Raw genomic sequence first — 20,182 nt, forward strand, 5'->3', positions numbered from 1 at the left:
CTATCTGTAATCTTCCGAGAACAGAAAGAAATAAACCCGAAAATATTATTTACTTAGGTTTTTTGCCAGGACTGAAAGAAGTAGGGTTGGAACGTATTAACCATTATTTAGCCCCTATTGTGGATGAGCTTTCAGAACTCTGGAAGGGCTGGAGAGTTCCAAAGACCTACCAATATACTGAAGGTTTAGACATAAAAGTTGCATTAATTATTGGATCATCAGATACACCAGCAATACGAAAGTTATTTGGGCATGGCTCAGCAGTAATAAAATGTCATATGTGTGAAAAGCGTAGTACTTATAGTGAAGTTTATAAAAAAACTCATTATGGAGGAATGCAAGAATATGATAAATGGGTAACAAATCCCATAAATCCTTCATTACATAGGCAATATGCTCATGAATGGTTGCAATGCAATTCGAAGTCCTCCAGAGATACACATTTTAAAGAACATGGAGTAAGGTGGAGCGAGTTGCTTCGCTTACCATATATAGATCCCATAAGATTTGCCGTAGTGGATCCAATATATTGTCTTTTTCTAGGTATAGCAAAATGGATAATCAAATCCATTTTCATTAATCAAAATAAGTTAAGCGTAGCAACTTCGAATTGCACAAAAGAAAATGGATTATATTGAATTACCTTCTGATATCGGTAGAATCCCCCCAAAGATTGCAATTGGAAATGAAGGTTTTTCAAATTTAACTGCTGATCAATGAAAAACCTTTATTATGATTTATTCCACGCCTATACTATGGGACATGCTAGATAATAATGATAGAAAGATCTTAGGACATTTTGTTCGAGCATGTAATCTTTTAGTAGCAAGATTTATTACAGAAGATGATCTGAGAGAAGTGCAAGAGAGGTTGAAGGACATGGCTCATCTTATAGAAAGAACATATGGGCTGGAATTTATGACAAGCAACATACACCTTGCACTTCATATTCCCGACTTTTGTCGTGACTATAGTTCCATATATAGTTTTTGGCTTTTTCCATATGAGAGACTTAATGGATATATTGGTAAGATGTTTGTTGTTATGTTAATATTTTTTAAAAATAAAGAATACAAATAAATCTATTATTATTATCCAGGATCATACCCTAATAGTAATCGACAAATAGAGCCTGAACTTATGCGAATCGTTCTTAAGAATACTTTAATAGATTATTATTTATCTTATAAATGATCATCTGGTTTTCTAAAAGAATCTTTTAGTCTTATTATGCCAGAGAAAGCTGTGGGTAGTTTGGCATTTACGGCAGAAAAGGATGAGTTACAACACTTCTTGTCCATGAGACATAATATATCTACGTTTTCCAAAATATATGGTACTGAGAAATTACCGGGTCAAATGCTTAATCCTTCATGTTTCAAAGTTATTATACCTTTAGTATTGCGTAGATTTCTATGTGAATGGTATTCTATATTATATAAAAAAGAACAAAATGAAATATTAGGATTTATGGACCTGGTAATTGATCAACACGCAAGATTACAAATTGGTGCTGAAATATTTGGATCTATGATTTCAGGTCATCAAGAAAAAAATGTAACTATTCTTGCAAAATGGAAAGCGTCTAATGATGATTCAGTTGATATATACCCAGGAGATGTTCAATATTATTTTGAATATACACTTAGATTACCTGAAGGACCAAGAAAACATCTTCTAGCATATGTTAAGTGGTATTGTTATCCTGTCAACGATTAAAGCCGACTGAAAAACTTTAATGCTCTAACAGGTTAACTGGAGTTTAACTTAATAGGAGAGTCTTAAGTTGATCACAAATAATCACGTGAAATAACGTTGGATGTTCAGTTAAAGAAAATAGGTTTTTATTAAAATAATGTAAGATTTTAGATACGATGAAAAATATAGATAATCTCTTGGTTGCGAAATTAACTATCTTGAATTATACTACTGGGAATAATACTCTTTTCGTATAACTCGAAAACTACAATACAATTCTTAACTATCTGACTCACTGACCTCCCCCTTCTTGGTAAAATCCTATCACTATTTATAATAAAATAAAAATCAAGAATATTTGATAAAATAAATAAATCAAATATAATAAATAAATAAAATAAATAAAATAAAATAAATAAATAAGATAAAATAAATATATCAAATAAATAAAATATAACAAATAAAATAAATAAAATTAATAAAATAAATAAATCAAATATATCAAATTTATCAGATTTATCAGATTTATCAAATAAATCAAGAAAATCAAGAAAATCAAGAAAATCGAAAAAATCAAGGGATCTACAAATGATCTACAAAATTGATCTACATAAAATTACTGCGCCACATTTATATTTTAACACTTTCTCCCCCTTAAAGAACGAACTCCTGTGAGTCTTTAAATTTCCAATACCAATTGCTTAATTTCATTTTGTTTTAAAGATCTAATCAAATTAACAGTAGTATTAATAGTACAATAAATTTGAGTAGGACTTGTTTCAAAAATATAATAAACACGAACAGAAATCCAATAATAATGTTCTGAAACTATTTGTCTAACTTGTTTCTTTGTTAATTCTTTTTGTTCAATAAGCTGTCCTAAGAAATATGCGAAAACTAGAGCTGGAATTCTTTGTTTTAGTCATTGAGCTCTTAACAAACATCGGTAAGTCACATGAATTTTTGTTTTATCCTCCATTTCATCTGAATAAGGTTCGTCTTGTAATTCGTGAGAACTATTTCCTTCAATTAATAGGTCTTGTAACACAATTTCGTAAGGCGTCATGATGAGAAAAAGTGAATCATAACAAAATAGAACGCGTCTTTAAATAAGAATTTCATTGTCGCACTTAATTAATTAATATTATTAATGATCAACTACTAATTTCAGTAGATCGCGACATTATTGTTCCACTAATTTAGTTTGATTGATTTTACCCCTTAAATTAGTTAATCGTGTATTACTATTTTAAAACATTTCTCCTTGTTCTAAAAATAACTTTTTCTTCTTCTTAATTATTTCCACGTGTAATAATTATCAGCTGTTATTGAATTTTTTTCGCGTCATTTTTGTTATTTCATCTAGAGCATATTTTCTCGCGTCATGTTTTTTTCTTATTTAAGAACCTAATTTTTCCTTTCCCCTTGTCTTCACTTCTCCGCAAAATCTTTTTGCATATATCACCTTTATTAAAACTTACATATTTTTTCTAACATCCTTATTATTAAAATGGGCTGCCGTCGATCAAAAACATCCCAAAAAAAATCACAAGCGCGCTTTAAGGTCTTGAAAGCTGCTCGTAAATCACAACTTCGTCAACTTGAGGGTGAGTATTGCACGCAAGGTTCTTAAAATGTTTCTTAAACGGAGATAGCCTGCAGACGGGGTTTCGACCTTTATCCGGTTCTTGAACAGTTGATTTCTCTGGCTCTTTTCGACTTGCAGACGGGGTATTTATACCTCCAGGATATCTAGTCTTGAATGGACTCCCCCTGTAGAACTTTTTTGGGCTATCGATTTATTCACTTAGTCTTTGACTAACTTGGTGTTTCTACTTTTTTCATTTAATAACACAAGATCAAGTTCAAACGTTTCAGTCTGAAAATGATTCCTTACAAGCTGAAAATAATTCCTTACAAGAAGAAGTTGCAATTTTGACAAAATTTGGGGTTTTACAGTCCGTACAAATCCATCAACAAGTAGAAGAAGCGCAATCTAATAATGAACTGTGGGCTATCGCCCAAAAAGAATGTTGGGAGGCCCAGAAAAAGGTTATTCAACAAGATAAAGAAATTGTCAGCTTAAAGGGTGAAGTAAAATAACTGAAAAGGGAGAATAAAAGCGCTATATATAGTACAAAATATTTTGAAACTAAATATTATCACGCGATGAGTGTTATACAAAAATATGGTATGATTGTTGTTGATGATAATATGCCCAAGTCTCCTTCGCCTATTCCTTCATCTTCATCTTCATCTTTTTCCTCTTCTTCTTACGATCAAATATTTGTTGCTGATAGTCCTGATTATATTAATGATAATAATGATAATAATAATGATAATGATAATACTAATAATAATGATAATAATAATAATGAACAATAATATTTTTTTCTAATAAAACTTTTTACTATTTTCAAATTATAACTATTGGTTCCAATCTTCGCTCGTGATATTTCTTAAGCCTATTTCTATGAATTACATGTTTAACTAATTTTCCATCTAAATTTCTAAGTTTATAAACATTATCATTAAGTACTTCATAAATAAAATAAGGTCCTATCCACTTATTTTCTAATTTTGCTGAGAAATTATTTTTAAGCCACGTTCGTTCTACTAAGACTTGATCTCCTATCTTTAATTTTTCTGAAATTCCTTGTTGACCATATACTTGTTTTTGCTTCGCTTGTTCTTTTTCAATTCTTAACGAAACATCATTTCGTTCTTCCTCTAATTCAACTATTAATTGATAAATTCGTCTTTGCATTAGGTCTTTTTCATTTTGAGGTATTTGTGATGGAATTTTTAAATCAATTGGTAAAGTTGCTTCTCATCCATAAGTTAAATAGAATGGTGTTTTTCCTGTAGTATTGTGTTTTTTCGTTCGATATGCCAAAAGCACTGCATCAATTAATTGATCCCATTCCTTATTATTATCTTGAACTAATTTTGCAATACATTCACCAATTGTCCGATTAAATCTTTCAACCATTCCATTTGTTTGAGGTCTATAAGCTGAGGTAAGGCGATGCTTAGTTTGATAATTTTCACATAATTCATCAATTAATTTATTCATAAATGATGTTCCTCTATCTGATAGAATTTCTTGTGGAACTCCATGTCTACAAATAATTTCTTCATAAATAAATTTAGCTACTGTTTCTGCTTTAATATTAGATATTGCTCTTGCTTCTGGCCATTTTGTAAAGTAATCCATGGTAACGATAATATATCTATTTCCACTACTGGTGATCGGTAATGGTCCTTTAATGTCAATTCCTATCCTGTGAAATGGTCCCTTAACTGGTATTGGTATCAGTTCTTCTCGACGATTAGTAGGTCCTCTTCTTTGACAAATATCGCAAGTTTTTACATATTCTTTTACATCTTCTCCTAATTGTGGCCAATAATATCGATCTTTGATTTTTCCAATTATAGCATCTATTCCTAAATGAGCACCACTTATATCTGTATGAAAGTGATATAAAATAGGTTCTACTTGTTCACGTAGAATTACTTTTCTTATACCATCCTTTGTTTTTCTAAATAAAATGTTGTTTTGATAAATATATTGGGTTGAGTTTTTCCGAATTTGGGTTTTCCATTTATCCGTTATACCATCCATAAAAGTGAGAGTTGTTAAAAATAAGATTAATTCTTTATATAGTTGTTCATCCATGATCGTTATGTGAGGTTGAAGGATTGGTGTGATTATTAATTGAGGTTGAGTCAAGACGAGAGAATGCATCAGCATTCGCATATTTAGTTCCTTTCCGATATACAATATCATATTCATATTCTGATAAGACAATCTTCCATCTTTCCAATCTTTTATTATTATTTTCTGTTGTTGAGTTCAACAACCACTTGAGTGCTGCATGGTCGGTGATAATGGTGAATTTACTTCCATAAAGATAATGTCAAAAATATTTAACTGCCCATACAATTGCAAGGCATTCCAATTCTGTGATGGCATAATTCTTTTCTGCTGGTATTAAAGTTCGACTAGCATAGGCAATCACATGCTCTTGATCATCAGTTTTCTGTGCAAGTACTGCACTTAACCCTATAATCGAAGCATCAGTATATAAGAAGAAAGGTTTTGAAAAATCTGGGTATTGTACAATTGGTGCTGTTGTTAATTTATCTCTTAAATTCTCAAATGCCTTTTGTTGTAAATTCGTCCATTCATAGGGTGCATCCTTTTTTAATAACTTGTACATTGGATCAGCAACTTTAGCAAAATCTTTAATGAAGCGTCGATAATAAGAGAATAATCCTAAAACTTCACGTAATTCTCTAATATTTTGAGGCTCTGGATAATTAACCATTTTGTTAACTTTTTCTGGATCAGGTTTAACACCTTCTTTTCCTACAACATGTCCTAAAAATTGAAGTTCAGCTGCTGCGAAATGACATTTCTCTGCTTTTAATCTTAGATTCGCCTTACGAATTCTATTTAGAACTTCTTCCAAATGTTGAATATGATCTTTAAAAGTTTTTGAATATATAATGACATCGTCAAGATAAACTAAAACAAACTTCTCCTTTATTTCATGTAAAACTTTATCCATAGTTCGCTGAAACGTTGCAGGTGCATTGCAAAGTCCAAAAGGCATGACTTTGAATTCATATGTCCCAAATTTTGTAATAAAGGCTGTTTTTTCCTGGTCTTCCGCCCTTACTTTTATTTGCCAATACCCTGATGCTAAATCTAAAGTGGTGAACCATTGTGCATCTTGTAGAGAATCTAATAATTCGTCAATTCTTGGAAGCGGGTAATTATCCTTTTTTGTAATATCGTTAAGAGGTTTATAATTAACGCAAAACCTAAGTTTTCCATTCTTCTTTTTCACTACCACTACTGGAAATGACCAGGGGCTAGTTGAAGGTTCTATTAGCCCTTGTTCTAGCATATCATTAATTTCACTCTCAATAAATTCATTTTCCTTTGGTGCTGTCCTATAAGCTCATTTTTTAATAGGTGGCACTTCTTCAGTGATAATAATATGTTCCCCTTCTGGAGTTTATTTTAACTCTTGCAATGATTTAGCGAATAAGTCTTTATTTTTATCTAGTAATTGATGGAGTAATTGATATTGACTTTCCTCTAATTCTCCAATTGGAACAACTTTTTCTGGTTCTAATTGAATATTATTAGATACATCCAGACTTTCTGATTCTTGCTTCACGTGATAAATGTTCCAATCTTCTTGAACTATTTGACAATCATCACAAACTTCTTGATCTTCTAAGGTCTTACATAGACATTTTCCTGGTCCCTTACTATTAATTACGCCAGTACTATTGTGATTTTGTTGCTTAATATACTCTAAATACCCTGGGTGATATTTCCGATCATTGATTTGAAAAGTACTTTTGGTTATTTCTGTCTTATAAAATGGGACTGCTATGGTGTCTTCTAACTCATCTTCTAATTCTAGTTCATCTACTGGGTCAATGACTGTATATTTTGTTGGGTCTAATTTTTGAGAACATGTGACAGGAATTTTTTGTTGGATTCCTTCATATTTAATGGTGATGGTATTCTGTCCATAATCAATGTTTGCATTAACCTTCTTTAACCATTCGTTACCAAGCAGAACATTATATTCAGCTGAATTCGTAACTATCATATTAACATAGACTTTAATATCCCTCATTTGTACTGGAACTTGTTGAACCATTCCTAGTGGTAATGATTTTTGTCCTGTTACATCGATGATTTTAATATTCGTAGGTAATTCAATTCCTTAATTGACTTTATCTAGGAATCTTTTAGAAATAATACAACCTACAGCTCCTGAATCTATTAAGACATTAACGGGTTGTCCATATACAATAGCTTCTTCATATAAAGCTTCTTCGGCTCTTTCTTTTTGATTAAGATATGCTGGTTCTTCTCTAATCAATTGGTTAAGAATATCAGTATAATAATTAACTAGTATTGGGGTTAATTCATTATGTTTTGCCATAAATTGGAATTGTTCAAAAGAAGTAATTGTCCAAGCTCCTTGTTTTTCAGGTTCAGTTCGCTGTAACTCTTGATAATCAGGTACTTTTGTTAAATAAACATCACAATTAAAAGCTGGATCATTAAATAAAAATACACATTCATCTTTTTCAATATTTAATGCTGTTTCTTCTTTTGTTTCTCTAAGCACAGCTTGAAGAGAAGATTCACGATTCTCTACTTTTCCTCCTGCTACTTGCCATAAATTATACATTGTTTTATTTTTCTGTAGCCGTTTCGATAAATAAATTCTAAAGTTATTATATAAAATGTTGAGAATATATGTAGGTCTTTTTAACAGTTGAATTGGTTTTTCAAAAGGTCTGATTTCTTCTAATGGATCCTTCCAATTCACTCTTTTAGTACTAATTTCATTAGAGGGTTTTCTAAAATTCGCACTCTCCCCCTCCCGAGATGCGTTTAGTAGTTTAAACGACCATTATTTTGAAAACCATTATTGGTCCTATTATTACTATTATTATTATTTGATGGTGGTGACCTGCAATTCCTAGATACATATCCTTTTCTTTCACAATTGTAACAATCAACATTCCTTAAATCTCTTCCATTATTGTTGCGATTATTATTATTTTGTTGATTGTTTCTTTGATGACAGTTTTTCGCGATATGTCCAGTTCTTCCACAGACATAGCATCCTGAATTATTCCTGTTTTGATTATTATTGTTGTTATTATTTGGAGTAGGATTGGTTGGTTTAGTTTCTGTGCGCATTTGGCTTAATGCTGCAGTAATTCCTTCGCTGATTTTCCGTTCAACCATCTTTTCTACACTTTCTGGTTAGGAATAACTCATCGAATAGGCAGGTTGATACATGGCTAAGTTGGTTCGAGCAGGGATCATTCCTCCATTCATATTTTGTAAATAACCTGGCATCATTGAATAAACTGATAGATCCATTCCCATTGAAAAAGCAGTTTCTAATGCTTGTGCTTTTTCCATTGCTTCTTCTACTGTTTGAGGCATAGCGGATTGTACAGGTACAATGAATTCAGGTCTTAAACCTTCAATAAATTCATGGATTTTATCTAATTCCATTCGTCTATCAGTGGAATCTACTCTTTTCCATAATTCTGTAATTGCTGCAATATATTCTTCAATTGTTTCTCCTTGTTTCTGTTTCCTATTTCGCAGTTGATGTTTCCATTGACTAATCCTGAAGGGATTACAGAAATGATCCTTAAATAAATGCGTAAATGATTGTTGAGGGCTATTATCATTCTCCCAAAAAATAATATTTTGACGATTGTACCAAGTTAGTGCTGTTCCTTTAAGATAGGATGCTACTAAAACAATTGCTCGTTCTTCACTAACTCTATTAGCTACACAAGCTCTACTAAAAGCTTCAATCCATCCGACAGGATTCTGATTTCCTCCTTTAAAAACTGGAAAATCAACCAGTCTGGATTTTCTAGGTTCAACTCCTTTTGCGTAAAATTTTTGTGCCTGTTGAAAAAACTGGAACATGATCTTATTTTGTTCAGCTTCATTAATAGGAGTTTGTTCTTCTGGTTCCTCATCATCTTGTAAATTATTACTAGAAAAATCAAGAAGGTCATTCTGTCGAGAAGTTTTCAAGGTTGATGTTCTAATACTAGAAAAACTGAATGAACCTTGAAATGGTTTTACAGTTACAAATGATTTAAGATTTGATGATGATCCAGTACCAGAATACGGTTTATAAGTTGAATACGGTTCTGTACTCCATTTATTTGAACCACTACTGGTTTTAGCCTTTTGCTTCTCTTTCATTTCTTTTTTTGGATCATAAATGTGGTCATTTGAGGTATCGTTTATACCTATTTGACTGAAACTACTATCTTCACCATTTTTGAGTACTGTATCATGTGATATTATACTTTCTGCTTTTTCGTTTTCACCTTCTTCATTTCGTTGGTCTTGCCATGCTTTGTCTTGTATACTTGTTGTAGGCTCAGTTTCTCCAAATTGTTGTTCACTACCTGAACTTTCATTATTTTTATCTGTCTTATTTTGATTCACTTTTCCTGACATCTTACTTATATTACTAGCTGTATCTGATGATTGATCCAAATAATATGCTTCCCAATTATTGAATCAGTCTGTTACTTCCCAATAAAATTGTATTGTTTCTACTAATGTATCAAATGCCGGTATTACTATATACCTAATAGTTTGTACTAACTCCTGAATTAGTTTGTAAACTTCTTGGCTATCTCGTTGTCGCTGTAATTTCCTAAAGATTCGTATAGTATTTTGTGTAAAAACACTATCTGGATACCTAGGTGAAATAACGAATTGCCAAAATTCTCTAAATCTGGGATTCTCTAACAATCCTAAATTCTGATCTTCTGGATAGCAATCTGCACACGATAAATCTTCAATTAAATCTTTTTTTCCTTGATTATGATCTTCTATATCCCTATAAAAAAATATACATACTGTTATCATACGGTATAACCGTATTTTGCGATCAGTATCTTTACAGTATGAATAATGTATTATTATCGTATTACACATACGGTATATATTCGGTATTCTGCACACCGTATCATACATATTGTATTAACGCACATATGTTTAACGTGAAAATTATACTGACATAAAGAATGATATGGCGGTGTGAACCGTACGTTTCCCACTGTTGATTAATTTGCAAACAGCACGATATCCCGGTGTGAACCGTACGTTTCCCACTGTTGATTAATTTGCGAACAGCACGATATCCCAGTGTGAACCATACGTTTCCCACTGTTGATTAATTTGCGAACAGCACGATATCCCGGTGTGAACCGTACGTTTCCCACTGTTGATTAATTTGCGAACAGTACGATATCCCGGTGTGAACCGTACGTTTTCCACTGTTGATTAATTTGCGAACAGCACGATATCCCAGTGTGAACCGTACGTTTCCCACTTTGATTAATTTGCGAACAGCACGATATCCCAGTGTGAACCGTACGTTTCCCACTTTGATTAATTTGCGAACAGCACGATATCCCAGTATGAACCGTACGTTTCCTACTTTGATTAATTTGCGAACAGCATGATATCCCAGCAATCCGTATGTTTACATATTAAAAATATACCATTAGTACACGTATTTACATAGAATGTTTTTATTTTATTAATAATATAATGTATAAATAAATATAACAGATAATTTATTATTTAAATTGATATGCAATTAATAATTTATGTAATTAAAATCTAATAAAAGAATACTTCTATTATAGTAATAAAATTATTATAATTAAATATAGAGAAAATAAAAAAAAAGAAAGAATTAGTAGTTATAAAAGAAGAAGTGATAAAAAGAGATACAATTAGTAGTGATAAAAAGAAGAAAAATTAGCAGTAATAAAAAAAAAGATACAATTAGTAACGATGAAAGAAAGATGCAATTAGTAGTAATAAAAGGAAGAAAAATTATTAGTGATAAAAAGAAGATACAATTAATAGCGATAGAAGAAAAATTAGTAGTGATAAAAAAAAGATATAATTAGTAACAATAGAAGAAAGATACATTTAGTAGTAATAAAAAGAAGAAAAATTATTAGTGATAAAAAGAAGATACAATTAGTAGCGATAGAAGAAAAATTAGTATTGATAAAAAAAAGATATAATTAGTAACAATAGAAGAAAGATACAATTAGTAGTGGTAAAAAGAAGAAAAATTAGTAGCAATGAAAGAAAGATATAATTAGTAGTGATAAAAAGAAGAAAAATTAATAGTGATAAAAAGAAGAAAATTAGTAATGATAAAAAATTAGTAGCGATACAATTAATAGCAATAAAGACCGAAAATAAAAGTAACTGTACCTATTTTATTAAATTATAAATAAATCTATTTTAGAAAAGTTCAAAAAGACAAGATAAAAAATTAGTAATAAAGAATAATACAATTAATTATATTTAAGTTTAAAAAAATATTACTTCATAAACGTTAAATATTTTCTTTTTGTGAAATGTATTTCTTTTCTATATCTATTAGGCAACCTTTTATTTGGTATCGTTTAAAATTTTCTTCTATAAAAAAATGAAATAAATAAATAAGTGCAATATTTGAGATAATACTTCGAGTAAAAAGCAAAATAAAGAATAAAGAGTAAAAGAGAAACAGTTTGTATTTTTCCCAATTTATATCATTCGCGTGCATGCAAAAACAAACAAATGATCAGCATCCATGTGATAATTATCCAATCATAATCTATGAATGAAAGCGATTAAATCACATGATATATATATATCCGGGTTTATGCCGATATTGTAGATATGAATTTTTGTAAGATATAATAATATATTCGAAATTGCATTACAACATCTATTAATCTATTATGGTATAGATTTAATTTTATTCAAAATAATAAAATTTGTTCGTTATAATGCCAAACAGTCAAGTCGCGAGCGATTAGATTGATAGTTCGGTTGTTAAAATCTGAAAATAGTCAAGCTCCACGTATAAAAAGAAGAAATTAATAATGAAAAAACAAGAATCCGGAGACTATTAGAGATACCAACCAATAAATTGAAATCACGATTTCAAGAAAAATTCTCGCGAATTTTTCTTGATATTGCTTATTTTAAAGTTTAAAAGACTGACTAATAAATAAATTAAAATCACGATTTCAAGAAAAATTCTTGCGAATTTTTCTTGATACTGCTTATTTTTAAATTTTAAATAAATTGAAATTACGATTTTTTAAGAAAAATTCTCGCAAATTTTTCTTGATATTGCTTATTTTAAAGTTTAAAAGACTGACTAATAAATAAATTAAAATCACGATTTCAAGAAAAATTCTTGCGAATTTTTCTTGATACTGCTTATTTTTAAATTTTAAATAAATTGAAATTACGATTTTTTAAGAAAAATTCTCGCGAATTTTTCTTGATGCTGCTTATTTTAAAGTTTAAAGACCGATTAGTAAACTGAAATCACGATTTCAAGAAAAATTCTTGCGAATTTTTCTTGATACCGCTTATTTTTAAAGTTTAAATAAATTGAAATCACGATTTTTTAAGAAAAATTCTCGCAAATTTTTCTTGATACTGCTTATTTTAAAGTTTAAAGACCGATTAGCAAACTGAAATCACGATTTCAAGAAAAATTCTCACGAATTTTTCTTGATACCGCTTATTTTTAAAGTTTAAAGACCGGTTAGTAAACTAAAATGAGCAGTATCAAGAAAAATTCGCGAACTAAAATCCCAATTTCAAGAAAAATTCTCGCGAATTTTTCTTGATACTTCTCATTTTAAAGTTTAAGTAAATTGAAATCCCGATAAGAAAAATTCTCGCGAATTTTCTTAAGGTTCAAAAGCCAATTAAATATAAAAATTACTATTATTATTTATTTCAGTTTATTAATAATTTTTTTTATAAAAATGAGTTGTTTATTACAAACATATTTAACTATTTACTTTTTATTTTTTATTTTTTCATTATCTTTTTTATTGGCCGTCACTGTCCTTTTGCGTAATATTATTTACTTTTTATTTTTTTCATTATCTTTTTTTATTGGCCCTCGCTTTTTTATTGGCCTTATTGGCCGTCACTGTCCTTTTGCGTAAGGTACGTCCACCTCCTTAAGAAAAAATGATAAAAATAAGTTATTTTTAAGAAAATTAAAATTTTCCGCTATAGCGGAGTTCCGCAAGTGTCACGTGACATGAATATCATTTCCTTTTTTGGAAATTTGTGTAACCCATTTGCATAAATAATTTTCGTTTTTCGTCAGAAGTAAAATTTCCTTTTTTGAAATTTTGTGTAACGTTTAAACCATCACCCTGTATCACCCCCAAGCTTTCAAAAATTACTAAGTATTATTTGAACTTAGAATTTTTTTAATGAAAAAATCATATTTGTCACTTTATTCGTCACATGGTTAATTCCGGCCAAGTTCCGTAATTCCAGTCAAATCATATAATGTTACACAAATTTCCTAAAAAGGAAATTTTACTTCTGACGAAAAATGGAGCAAATTGGTTACACCAATTTCCTAAAAAGGAAATGATCTTCGCGTCACGTGACACTAGCGGAACTCCGCTATAGCGGAAAATTATAAAATCCTATTTTTAATACTTAAATTAATTAATTAATATACAGAAAAATTATTACTGCTCGTTTCATTTTTTTTTCTTCTATTTCTTTCTCTTTTTCTTCTATTTCTTTCTCTTTTTCTTCAATTTCTTTTTCTTTTTCTTCAACTTCTTTTTCTTTTTCTTCCCTGCTCGTTTTCGTTGTTGTTCCTTGCTGTAGCAAGCTTGTTGTCAGTTGCTTCCTCTCCCTCTTTTTACGCTCGTACTTACTTCTTATTTCACGTATAAGATTGCGTTCTAATTCTTCATCCTTACTACTATCTGTTCCGCCTGTTTTTTTATATCTTTTACGAAATAAATTTAAGAGTTGACGTTCTAAATCTTCGTCTATATCGGAATCAGAGTCATCACAAATTTCAATTTCTGCTGCGCTTCTTTAGAATCGGAATCATCCCGAATTTCAATTTCTGCTGCCGCTTCTTTAGAATTGAAATCATCCCGAATTTCAATTTCTGCTGCTGCTTCTTCACCTTCACTTTCTCTCTCTTCTTCATCACCACCGCTTTCTTCTACGTTTTTTTCCACTGGCCTCTCCTCACCTCTGCTTCAGGTTCTTTTTGTGAAATATCCATTTATTGTTTTTGCTTTGTGGTCGCCTTTGATTATATAAATATAAATTATATTTTTTGATTTTTTAAAAAATCATATTTAATTTGTATTATATTAATAAAAAAAGAAATACTTACGAACGTGCTGAACGTGTTTTTTTAATAGCTCGTATGCAAACCAATTATTGTATCCAAGCGAAATGTTAAGATCCTTAGTTTTTATTTTAAACTAAAAAAAAATAATTATAAAATTATTCTATAAATATTATATATTTATTCTATAAACATATTGATTAAAGTAAATAAAAATAAATACCTTTTCGATTATTTTAAATAAAATGTTTTTGTGTATGTCTTTATATGACAAATTATAATCAAGATGATAATCTGCACATATTCTCATTGACGACTAGTTTTATTGATTATTAATTTATTACAAAAAGCCTTGTTTATATGAAAATTCAATTATTATTTAATGTATATACGTACCATACATAACGTATACATTTCATTCGTTATATCTAACGTACTTATCATATCTAACTTAGATATGTATTTTTTTTTGGTTTTGCAACAAAACTTTTATTGTGTGTCTTTTAATCATACATATCATACATTATTAGTTTTTTTAGTTTTTTTACAAAATTGAATTTTTTTTTTAAAAAGTATGATTAGACTTATATTAATAACTTACGTCGAACGGGAAGGTTGTGGACGACGTAGAGGGTCTGCAAATATTTCCACGAGCTGATAAAGATGACACATCAACAGGAGAGGTTGTGGACGACGTAGAGGGTCTGCGAGAATTTCCACGAGCTAATAAAGATGACACGTCAATGGGGAAGGTTGTGGATGACGTAGAAGGTCTGCGATTATTTTCACGAGCTGATAAAGATGACACGTCAACGGGGGAGGTTGTGGACGACGTAGAAGGTCTGCGAATATTTGTGGACAACGCAGCAAAAGTACCATCATCTAAAGAACTTTAAAAAATAACTCATTAGTAATAATATTCATTTAAATTTATTCTTATAAAAAATCTATTATACTTTAATCTTTCCAAGATGAGTTCATTTTGTTTTTTGATCAAGGAAATTTCTTCTTGTTGATTCATTTTTTTGACGTAAACATACGAATATGAATGAGAACACGTAAAAATAAGAAAGAATACGTAAATGATAAATGCAAAATGTATGAATGATGGAGAAACGCGTATTATTAACAGAAAATTCAATCACATTTATTTATGAACAATCGTGACTCAGAGAAACGCGTACCGTTAACAAAGAAAATTCGATCACAAATATGACTCTATACTATCTAGGGTAACTAAATTGTGAACAATCGTGATTCTAGAGAAACGCGTACCGTTAACAAAGAAAATTCGATCACAAATATGACTCTATACTATTTAGGATATGACTCTAGAGAAACGTGTATCGTTAACAAAGAAAATTCGATCACAAATATAACTCTATACTATCTAAAGTTACTAAAAAGTCGAAATGATTTATTTAACTAAAAAAAACTATTTTATAATAGATTTCAAAATCCGTTACAATTGCAAAAGTATCGATACTATCATACTATGTATCTAAAATTAACAATTCTAACAAAATGATCAATCATTATTAAAGTTAGTCAAATATAGACAATCATATTTAAAAATCGTGATTTCAATTTACTAATCAGTCTGTATCAAGAAAAATTCGTGAGAATTTTTCTTAAAATCGTGATCTTAGTTTACTAATCGGTCTTTAAACTTTAAAATAAGCAGTATCAAGAAAAATTCCCAAGAATTTTTCTTAACAATCGTGATTCTAATCGGTCTTAATCACCATATACAGATCACAGTTGTTAGTATCAGCTGATCTTATATTTTCAGTGCTATCTTTGTGATTGGCCGCTATGCTAATAAGTTGTTTTCTAAAAAATCATGGGGCATTTTAAATTTCAGTCCATCAATATCAATACAGTATATATTTGTGAAAAATAGTTTCAGAAATCGGAAGATGATCATGATTTACGTCACAATCAAACGATTAGAATTTACAAACAAACAATTGGAATTGAGTTTAATTAGAAATCACTCTTTTATTATTACATAATAGCGTTATGACTATCTATTTTATATTATCTAACTATTATTGTTAGAAAAAAGCGCAAATTGATCAATTTTGTTAATATAACAGAATAATCATTAAAATTAAATTCGCGTTTAGCTATTTTTAAAAATTGATGGGCCTTATTTTTCAAAGGCTGATTAATAAATAAATTGAAATTGAAATTGAAATTACGATTGACAATTTTTAAATTTAAATCCAATTAATTGCGATCATCAAGAAAATTTTCTGAGAATTTTCTTGGTACTACTTATTTTTTTCGATTAATAAAATTGAGATTGCGGTCGTCACTGGATATAACGCGGTATATAAATTCTACCAATAAAATCAAATCACATGATTAAAAATAATTAAGGTGAATTATGAATTATCTTTATTATTATATTATATTATTTAATTCTTTACCCACTTCTGCGTATAAAAATCTTATAGATTCGTTTATAAATCTTTTAACTACTGCCAAAGTAACTTTTTCTGGTATAAATAAGTTATTTCATTTTTGTATTCATACCCTATCAACAATTTCTTCATCAGTAAGTCCACCCTCTAGCATTTCATCCTCAATATGAACATATCCATACGCGTTAATATCAGCTAGAAATTAACATATCAAGGTCATCAATTTTTCCATCAAAACTAAGAAATAAAAGAAATAAATATATATTAGAAGAATTTCATGCATTAAGTTCAAGAGATAAAGTTCAAGAAGAATTTCATTAAAATACTAACTTGCATTCACGCCTTCTTATTCCAAAAATAATGAACGGGAAGGTTTTTGTAGTTGACATTTTTCATAATTTGTTGATATATTGTGTTAATATCGGGTTTTTTTTTAAATTTTGTATTCCGATAAAGAAAAAGATTATCCAATTTTAATTCACGTGATCATTCAGTATATAATATATTTGATCAAACAAACACGAGTTTTGGATAAATAGTTCTGCACTATTTGGTTCGATATAACGAGTTTTCGATATATCCAGGTTTGTAACCAGTGGCGATTGTATTTCTAATTTTGTACTTTAAAGTAAAGATGACGACTATAAAAATTAAGATAAAAAAATCAGATATAAAATTCCCATGCGCTTCGCATAAACTTTTACATTTAAAAATTATAATAAAATGGATATCAAAGTACTAACCCGAGAAATGAAATAACAAAAGGAGAAAAACACCCAAACAATGACTTAAACATGAACGTGAAAGAAAGCGTCAAAAGAGAGCCAAAGAAACGGACGAAATCAGTACCAAGTGCCGAGGAACAAAAAATCAAAAAAAATAATGGATTCTACTGGTGAAATTAAAGAGGAAAAGGAAGGAGGAAGGGAAGGGAAGGGAAATGAAAGAGGAAAAGGAAGGAGGAAGGAAAGGGAAGGGAGGAAAAGAACGAAGAAGGAGAGAAGAAGGAAAGAAGGGAAGAAAAGAGCGAAAAAGGAGAAAAAGAAGAGAGGGAGGATACGAGCGAAGAAGAGAGAAGAAGGGAGGAAAGGAGGAAAATAACGAAGAAGGGAGAGAAGAAGAGAGAAAGGAAGCGGAGGAAAGAGTTAAGATTCATCCATAGGAAGAATAGATTCTTCGTTATCGGCATAATATCTTGGTGATTCTTCGTTATCAGGATTGTCGTTATCAGGATAGTATCTTGGTGATTCTTCATCAATGTAATAATATTCCACCGATTCATATCCCGCCGATTCATACACTTGTTTAAGAATATTTTCTCTTAATGAATTCTCCTCCTTCTTTTTTTGTTGATAGATTTCGTATCCTTGCTCCTCTGAAATTATTTCTCCCGTTTCTATGATCTTCAGCCAACATTCATATGCAGAGACATTAATTGACGACGATTTAAAAAAGGCTACATCTAAATTAGGAAATATGTCAACAATGAGAAAATTTTTATTGGAAAGACTTAATAGCCTATCAATTCTTTTTGCTGCTCTGAGAGTGATGGTGAGAGTTGTTAATTTAATTTTTTGTTCGCTATAATCGACAATTTTGGTATTTGTTTGATTTTTTATTGTTTGACCTTTCAATCTGATTTTGTATATATTACAAAATATTTCGATTTTTTTATAAATCTTTAAAAAATTCAAATAATTACGAAATCCATTTCGTCTATTAATCTCTGCTTCGATATATTCCTGAAGAACATTGTCATAAATTGATATTAATTGAGTGACCAGTGCTCTTATTATTTCTTCCTTACTTCGTTCGAAGGAAGATTCCTCCATTTTTAACAAATTTACCTCCGAGGTAATCTCAAAATTATCTTTTAAATTTTCATTATTAGGAGGTAGATCGATTTCTAAGAAATTGTCATTATTACATCTAAGTTCTTCAACAAAAGCTTCTTTTGTTGAAGAACTTTTTAATTTGTTCAACAAAAATTGTACATATGATTCAATTATTGTGAATTTTGTCAGGTTCATCGTAAAAGATTGTTGATCTGGGAGTTTATCGATATTTAGTAATAATTCTCATAGATTCCTTGCCATCGTAATAGCCGGAGATGATAAAAACGGTTTCTGCGCATAACAATGCATAATTAATATATTGTCAAAATGAATAGAATCTTAATGAATTAAAAGTATAAAAAAATTATTAACTTTTTTATTTTTTATTGTGATTGACTGTTTTTTTGAATCAACTTCTTCTTCATCAATTTCATTAAAATCGTTTTCTCCAAAATGAATTCGGAATATCCCAATATCATTATTTTCTAATATAGCGTTTGAATTAGAAATATTAAGAGATCTAATTTCTAATTCTTTCATCTCTTTAAATGTCTTTGCGCGAACCTTATTAAATTTTGTTCTTTTGGAAAAATTATTAAGTAAATAAAAAAAAAACTTATAATACATAAATAAAAAACATAAATTTATATATCTCATTCATTACATACTAATTTCTTTTAATTTACTTTCTTTGTCGATTGAATCCATTTTTGTTTCTTTGTCGATTGAATCCATTTTTGAGATTTTTGAGGAAAAAATTGAAGGAAGAAGAAAAAATTGAAGGAAGTTTGAGGAAAAAATTGAAGGAAGAAAATTAGTGTTAAAGATGTTAAATCGATAAAAAATTAAAGAAAAAATTAATTATAAGGGTGATTTTTGAGGAAAAAATTGAAGGAAGAAAATTAATGTTAAAGATGTTAAATCGATAAATATCAGAAAAAATTAATTATAAGGGTGTTGAATCGATTTAAAAATCCAGAGAAAAAATTAATTGTAAAGGGTGTCTATTTAATAAACTCGAATTGATCTAAAAAATCAAGGGGGTGTTTTATTTATTAAAATAAATTTAATTACAATCTAATTATGGTCAATAAGGATGTTAAATCGATCTAAAAATTTAGAGAAAAAAATTAATTGTCTCGAATTGATCTAAAAAATCAAAGGGGTGTTTTATTTATTAAAATAAATTTAAATTACCAATTTAATTATCTAATTATGGTCAATAATACTCTCATATATGTAATATTTATTTTGTGAATATCACAGCGCAAACTGACGGTTTTGCCTTTTAATATACTCATATTGATAGTCTTTTTTACTCATCTTTTTAATTAAATGGCAGAGGAAAAATTTTTTTTTCCTCTTATTAAAACTTGAATCAAACTTGGATGCAGTGATCCCACTACCCGTGAGAATATCAAGAAAATTCCCCTTATATACAAATTTTATTTCATATGATTTCACGATCATC

At 29.5% G+C, this 20,182-nt stretch overlaps 4 protein-coding genes across 6 annotated transcripts; 1 reads left to right on the forward strand and 3 right to left on the reverse strand.

The window, feature by feature from the left end:
* Window positions 1–14,133: 14,133 nt before the first annotated feature.
* OCT59_023316 (uncharacterized protein) lies at window positions 14,134–15,468 on the reverse strand (the record flags this gene model as incomplete). Of its 2 annotated transcripts, XM_066131979.1 has the most annotated exons (4): window positions 14,134–14,315; window positions 14,493–14,583; window positions 15,049–15,337; window positions 15,404–15,468. In XM_066131979.1, 4 exons carry the CDS (start codon window positions 15,466–15,468, stop codon window positions 14,134–14,136), a joined length of 627 nt encoding a protein of 208 aa, XP_066006687.1. The 2 variants fall into 2 exon arrangements, with proteins under 2 accessions (XP_066006687.1, XP_066006688.1); XM_066131980.1 differs by lacking the exons at window positions 14,134–14,315; window positions 14,493–14,583 and having other exon boundaries at window positions 15,037–15,337.
* A 2,290-nt stretch (window positions 15,469–17,758) lies between these two features.
* OCT59_023317 (uncharacterized protein) lies at window positions 17,759–17,977 on the forward strand (the record flags this gene model as incomplete). Its single annotated transcript, XM_066131981.1, has 1 exon — window positions 17,759–17,977. One exon carries the CDS (start codon window positions 17,759–17,761, stop codon window positions 17,975–17,977), a length of 219 nt encoding a protein of 72 aa, XP_066006689.1.
* A 44-nt stretch (window positions 17,978–18,021) lies between these two features.
* Window positions 18,022–18,906, reverse strand: OCT59_023318 (uncharacterized protein; the record flags this gene model as incomplete). The annotated part of the gene is made up of 1 exon (XM_066131982.1): window positions 18,022–18,906. One exon carries the CDS (start codon window positions 18,904–18,906, stop codon window positions 18,022–18,024), a length of 885 nt encoding a protein of 294 aa, XP_066006690.1.
* A 144-nt stretch (window positions 18,907–19,050) lies between these two features.
* On the reverse strand, window positions 19,051–19,446 carry OCT59_023319 (uncharacterized protein; the record flags this gene model as incomplete). 2 transcript variants are annotated; one of them, XM_066131983.1, is made up of 2 exons in its annotated part: window positions 19,051–19,291; window positions 19,376–19,446. In XM_066131983.1, the coding sequence occupies 2 exons, from the start codon at window positions 19,444–19,446 to the stop codon at window positions 19,051–19,053; spliced, it is 312 nt and encodes a 103-aa protein (XP_066006691.1). The 2 variants fall into 2 exon arrangements, with proteins under 2 accessions (XP_066006691.1, XP_066006692.1); XM_066131984.1 differs by lacking the exon at window positions 19,376–19,446 and having other exon boundaries at window positions 19,051–19,251.
* Window positions 19,447–20,182: the final 736 nt, after the last annotated feature.

This window comes from Rhizophagus irregularis, chromosome 32, assembly GCF_026210795.1.
Source record: "Rhizophagus irregularis chromosome 32, complete sequence".
Classification (NCBI taxonomy): domain Eukaryota; kingdom Fungi; phylum Glomeromycota; class Glomeromycetes; order Glomerales; family Glomeraceae; genus Rhizophagus; species Rhizophagus irregularis.